This window comes from Salvelinus namaycush, chromosome 21, assembly GCF_016432855.1.
Source record: "Salvelinus namaycush isolate Seneca chromosome 21, SaNama_1.0, whole genome shotgun sequence".
Lineage (NCBI taxonomy): Eukaryota > Metazoa > Chordata > Actinopteri > Salmoniformes > Salmonidae > Salvelinus > Salvelinus namaycush.
The window spans coordinates 55,390,046-55,396,632 of record NC_052327.1 but is presented as its reverse complement, the minus strand read 5'-3'; the positions used below and the strand labels follow the sequence as shown (position 1 = coordinate 55,396,632).

General features: G+C 43.1%; 1 protein-coding gene across 1 annotated transcript; it reads right to left on the bottom strand.

The window, feature by feature from the left end:
- Positions 1–488: 488 nt before the first annotated feature.
- Positions 489–6,216, bottom strand: LOC120066793 (growth arrest-specific protein 2-like). Its single transcript, XM_039018265.1, has 2 exons — positions 6,126–6,216; positions 489–848 (listed from the first exon to the last, which is right to left on the bottom strand). Exons 1-2 carry the CDS (start codon positions 6,138–6,140, stop codon positions 639–641), a joined length of 225 nt encoding a protein of 74 aa, XP_038874193.1. The 5' UTR covers positions 6,141–6,216; the 3' UTR covers positions 489–638.
- Positions 6,217–6,587: the final 371 nt, after the last annotated feature.

Sequence of the window (6,587 nt, the reverse complement as noted above, 5' to 3'; positions counted from 1 at the left end):
AGATATATACCTGCTGGCCACTGTCTGTTCTGTAGCTCAGGTGGGCCGGCTGTGGCTTACATCAACTAGAAGACATACTGTACAAGCAACTGGTTGGAATCTGGTTGGAATGACAGTGTCAGCTGGCTTTGCCCTGTGTCACTGTCATTTCAATCAGTTTTGCTAGTTGGGAAAGGCAAGAGGTCATTTCCTCAGGTCCTCATGAATGTCTTTACTTCTTGTTGTGGTAGGAGGCGGCCATCTTTACTTCTTGTTGCGGTAGTAGGCGGCCATCTTTACTTCTTGTTGTGGTAGTAGGCGGCCATCTTTACTTCTTGTTGCGGTAGTAGGCGGCCATCTTTACTTCTTGTTGTGGTAGTAGGCGGCCATCTTTACTTCTTGTTGTGGTAGTAGGCAGCCATCTTTACTTCTTGTTGCGGTAGTAGGCGGCCATCTTTACTTCTTGTTGTGGTAGTAGGCCATCACCATCCTCGCCTTGCTCAAACTGATCCCCTTGGTTGAAGCGCCAGTTGACTTCTTGCTGCGGTAGTAGGTGGCCATCTTTACTTCTTGTTGTGGTAGTAGGCGGCCATCTTTACTTCTTGCTGCGGTAGTAGGCGGCCATCTTTACTTCTTGTTGTGGTAGTAGGCGGCCATCTTTACTTCTTGCTGCGGTAGTGTGCGGCCACCACCAAGTAGCTGTCTGGGGTGAGGTCCTTGGTGTTGGGTGACTTGGGGGACATGGGAAAGGTCTTCCCCTCCACTCTGGAGATCTGGAGCATCCGACATGGGTCGTGTTTCAACAGGTAGCTCTCAAAGGTCTCCCAGCCTCCTCCCACACGCACCATCACATGCTTGTTGTGTAGCATCTAGGAGAACAAGAAGAAGAAGATTACTATATTGTCCAGTCAGTGTTCACAAACGTTCAAAAAAAAACTCTGGTGAAAATCTTTAGCTGACAACGATATTATTTCATGGTGTAGTACAAAGGGGCTATTCAAATCCCAGCCTGGAGGTCCAGAGTACTGCTGGTGTTCTGTTCTACCTGATAATTAATCGCACTGACCCGATGTCCCAGGACTAAATCAGACCTTGATTAGAGGGGAAGAATGAAAATCACAATGGAAATGTCTTTGAGATCCAGATTTTAATTTGCCTAGTGTAGTAGATGGACATCTCTAGTAATTCACAGCTAATACAATGGCTTTGTTTGATTCCTTTTTCACTAATAAATGACTCCAAAACTAAAAATTCATGTGCTGTGGTTTAACCAAGAAATTGTAATGATGTGGGTTGCATTGTATATAGCAATATTCTGTTAATTTCCTTCACACCTTTTAAATTACAACAACTCTCCTGTCTGCCACCTGCTACCTTCTGTAACGTGGTACTACTGTAAACACTACTCCTGCCTGCTACCTTCTGTAACGTGGTACTACTGTAAACACTACTCCTGCCTGCTACCTTCTGTAACGTGGTACTACTGTAAACACTACTCCTGCCTGCTACCTTCTGTAACGTGGTACTACTGTAAACACTACTCCTGCCTGCTACCTTCTGTAACGTGGTACTACTGTAAACACTACTAATGCCTGCTACCTTCTGTAACGTGGTACTACTGTAAACACTACTCCTGCCTGCTACCTTCTCTAACGTGGTACTACTGTAAACACTACTCCTGCCTGCTACCTTCTGTAACGTGGTACTACTGTAAACACTACTCCTGCCTGCTACCTTCTGTAACGTGGTACTACTGTAAACACTACTCCTGCCTGCTACCTTCTGTAACGTGGTACTACTTACTGTAAACACTACTCCTGCCTGCTACCTTCTCTAACGTGGTACTACTGTAAACACTACTCCTGCCTGCTACCTTCTGTAACGTGGTACTACTGTAAACACTACTCCTGCCTGCTACCGTCTGTAACGTGGTACTACTGTAAACACTACTCCTGCCTGCTACCTTCTGTAACGTGGTACTACTGTAAACACTACTCCTGCCTGCTACCTTCTGTAACGTGGTACTACTGTAAACACTACTCCTGCCTGCTACCTTCTGTAACGTGGTACTACTGTAAACACTACTCCTGCCTGCTACCTTCTGTAACGTGGTACTACTGTAAACACTACTCCTGCCTGCTACCTTCTGTAACGTGGTACTACTGTAAACACTACTCCTGCCTGCTACCTTCTGTAACGTGGTACTACTGTAAACACTACTCCTGCCTGCTACCTTCTGTAACGTGGTACTACTGTAAACACTACTCCTGCCTGCTACCTTCTGTAACGTGGTACTACTGTAAACACTACTCCTGCCTGCTACCTGCTACCGTCTAACATGGTACTCCTGTACGTTTCCTGGGTTGGTTACCGTGGCAACATCTACACCACACATATAAATAGCGGGACAGAGAAATAAAAAGGGCGCCATTGCCATATCCACAATACGTTGTGATTCCATTAAACTACATAGCTATCCTGCCATTATCAATCCTACTAATTACATGATAAACAAAAGGAGATCACATTTACAGTAGAATGTCTTTAGAGCACAATCAATCCAAGCAGGAATGAGTGCCTGCAGAAAGCCCCATTTGACAGACAGTGACTTCCTGAATGGAAGTAGCAAGTTAGATTGTGTGTCCCATAGAATTACATATATCATTTAATAGGATATCTGTGGTATGCGCTCTCTCTCTCTCTCTCTCTCTCTCTCTCTCTCTCTCTCTCTCTCTCTCTCTCTCTCTCTCTCTCTCTCTCTCTCTCTCTCTCTCTCTCTCTCTCTCTCTCTCTCTCTCTCTCTCTCTCTCTCTCTCTCTCTCTCTCTCTCTCTCTCTCTCTCTCTCTCTCTCTCTCTCTCTCTCTCTCTCTCTCTCTCTCTCTCTCTCTCTCTCTCTCTCTCTCTCTCTCTCTCTCTCTCTCTCTCTCTCTCTCTCTCTCTCTCAACATCAAGCATAACATCAAACATTTATAAGCCTCTTTAACAGAATCAATCAACAGGCCATTGGCGGGACACTCGTTCCATGAATGTGTGCCCTCTCAGGCATTGTGACTAGGGATATAATGGGCTTTTGGAAACAGAGGCCTTTTCAATTATGTCTCTATTGTGCTGGGAGACCCCAGCTAGGCCTGTACCCAGGAGAGAGAGAGAGAGAGAGAGAGAGAGAGAGGAGCCTGGGTGTGAACAGGAGTCCTGGTGGCCGGTTAGCAAAGTATTTTATTGGAGAAGAGAGACAGTGGAAAGAGAGAGAGAGAGAGAGAGAGAGAGAGTTGTTTTTTGGGGTATCTGTATTTTACTATTTATATTTTTGACAACATTTACTTTCACTTCACTACATTCCTAAATATAATAATGTATTAAAAAAACTGAAATACCTTATTTACATAAGTATTCAGACCCTTTGCTATGAGACTTGAAATTGAGCTCAGGTGCATCCTGTTTCCATTGATCATCCTTGAGATGTCTATACAACTTGATTGGAGTCCACCTGTGGTCAATTGACATGATTTGGAAAGGCACACACCTGTCTATATAAGGTCCCCCAACTAACAGTGTATGTCACAGCAAAAACCATGAGGTTGAAGGCAGGATCGTGTCGAAAGCACAGATCTGGGGAAGGGTACCAAAAAATGTCTGCAGCATTGAAGGTCCCCAAGAACACAGTGGCCTCCATCATTCTTAAATGGAAGAAGTTTGGAACCACCAAGACTCTTCCTAGAGCTGGCCACCCAGCCAAACTGAGAAATCGGGGGAGAAGGGCCTTGGTCAAGGAGGTGCCTGACCAGTGGTATACATATTGTAGCTTTAAATATATTTGAGCAATTACATTTACTTTTGATACTTAATATAAGTAACATTATAGCTTTAATTTATATTTAAAACCCAAATACTTTAGACTTTTACTCAAGTAGTATTTTACTGGGTGACACCTTGACTTGAGTCATTTTCAAATCAAGGTACCTTTACTTTTACTCAAGTATGATAATTGGAGTACTTTTTCCACCGCCATTTTGCTAGTTGAGAACCAGAGTGAGTTGGAGGTTCACACCTTAACAGGCAGCCCATGTAGAGAGCACACAGCAACAGACGTGTCATTTCATCCAACACTCTAGAGTCCAACAAGCTCATTATTGGAATTGAACAGTCATTGGACAAAGAAGAATCAAGACTCGCCTTTAGTTGTGACTTGTCCTTGGTTGCTCAGCAACCCTCATGGACGGTTGAAAGAAACGTCTATCGTACAAAAGATGTCTGGGTTCCCCCTCTCTGTACGGTAGAAAATCTTTTCTTAAAGATATCTACTTGACAGCAGAGGGCACTATCGGAGCAAAAGGTTTATTTTAGACCCTGAACACTGGTCCATGTACGTTAAAACCAGGCTAACATACAACCTTTCTCTTATTCTGCATTTGTGATCCTCAAAGAGCTATCCATCCAGAAATGGTGATACTGTGTGCTACCAGCAGGGGTCCTTCTAGAGCGCATTGTCAGCCCTTGTTGACCTACAGTCACGATCCTCCTTCAACAGCATTTTAAGACATGTGAATCCTGGTTGTAAATCCAAGATCCCAAGAGCACCAAATGCTACTTCACCAATCTGTACTTGTCAATAGACTTCATTCTTGCAAGGCATTTTTTTGTTGCAAGGTCTGTTTGAGTTAGGGGTGGCTGGTAGCTTAGTGGTTAGAGGGTTGGGCCAGTAACCGAAAGGTTGCTGGATCGAATCCCCGAGCTGACAAGGTAAATATCTGTCATTCTGCCCCTGAACAAGACAGTTCCTAGGCTGTTATTGTAAATAAGAATTTGTTCTTAACTGACTTGCCTTAGTTAAATAAAATAAATAAATAGAATGTTACAGTATACAGTAAGATATTTTGACATAAAAACATTTATATTTTATGTAAACGAGGAAACAATTAAGAATAAATACAAATTAGGGCGATAGCTCATTGGCAACAATAACTGCATATGCATTATCGTAAAGTATCTTTGTGTTTTAGAAAAGGGCTATTCCAATCCTATGTATTATTTATCAAGCCTGTTGATCCTGAGGGCTCTCTTTTCCCCCGAACCCCATCAACCCTGGCTGGCCCATAGAGGTAGAAAGAGGAGTCTAGATGGATATAAACCTTTTTTTTTTTAAGCATGGATAATACAAAGAAGAGTTCTCTTTCTATCTCTATGGGCCAGGACACAGACATAGTTGGAATAGCATCACCAGTAAATGAAGGCTCACAGCAGCAGAGGAGCTGCTACCAGCAGAGACAATGGACGTCTGTCATCCACACAGTCAGGCAGTCCAAATATCAACACACTGCAATGTGCAGTGTGTGTGTGTGTGTGTGTGTGTGTGTGTGTGTGTGTGTATGACTGTGTGTGTGTGTGACTGTGTGTGTGTGACTGTGTGTGTGTGACTGTGTATGTGTGTGTGTGTGTGTGTGACTGTGTATGTGTGTGTGTGTGACTGTGTGTGTGTGCGTGTGTGTGTGTGTGTGTGACTCAGTTCACATTGAGATGAGAAACATTATTGTTGTTAAACTAAAAACCTCATATAACTCCAACCTGGATTTAAAAAAAATCCTGCCAAAAGTGAAAGGTCAATAAACAACAAATTCCTGGTAAAAGTGGGTCAGCCAAAATCCAGACTCATAAAATTCAGACTCATCAAATCTCAGAACAAGAAGGAAAGAGTGGGTTTGCTATGAGGACAGAATTGGCTGTCATTAAACAGCCATCTGTAGTCATCAATGGTCTATGGGTCCCTGAGGACACTGAGGAGCAATGGACCTAAGTAAGTATTTCTGTAGCCGGGCATACAATCCGTATTCATATCTGCCGTATCAATATAATATTCACAGCAATATGAAACACCACAACCCCAGTGTAAATCACTTACAGTACAAGCCAGCCATGTGCAAAATTATTTACACCAGATTTCAACACTTCAGATTTGACCCCACCGAACCCAAAACATTCGGTCAAAGATATTTTGGCAGGCACAGTCCAAGCCCAATTTAAAGTCCAGCTGCTGTTAACTACGTGGCTGAGCCGTGTGCAACTAGAAAAATCATGTTACAAAAACAAGGTGTTTTTTTTGTGTCAGAGAAAGTGCGTTAAAAAGAAGACGAGGAGGTGGCACACACACCCGGATGAAGAGCATCTTCTCTCCGACGCGAGCCTGTCTCTCCACACAGAACTTATTGGGACACTTGCAGGGAGGGTCCTCAAAGATATGCTTCACCTGAGACGCACACATGCACAAACAAACATCATTAGATTAGTCCGGAGGTCAATCCAACAACCCTCCACAAAATGCATGTTAATCTTCCTAAATTCCTGGTAATCCTCCTAAATTCCTGGTAATCCTCCTAAATTCCTGGTAATCCTCCTAAATTCCTGGTAAACCTGATAAATTCCTGGTAATCCTCCTAAATTCCTGGTAATCCTCCTAAATTCCTGGTAATCCTCCTAAATTCCTGGTAATCCTCCTAAATTCCTGGTAATCCTCCTAAATTCCTGGTAATCCTGATACATTTCTGGTAATCCTCATAAATTCCTGGTAAACTTCATAAATTCCTGGTAATCAATCTGTAAATAACATGTAGTA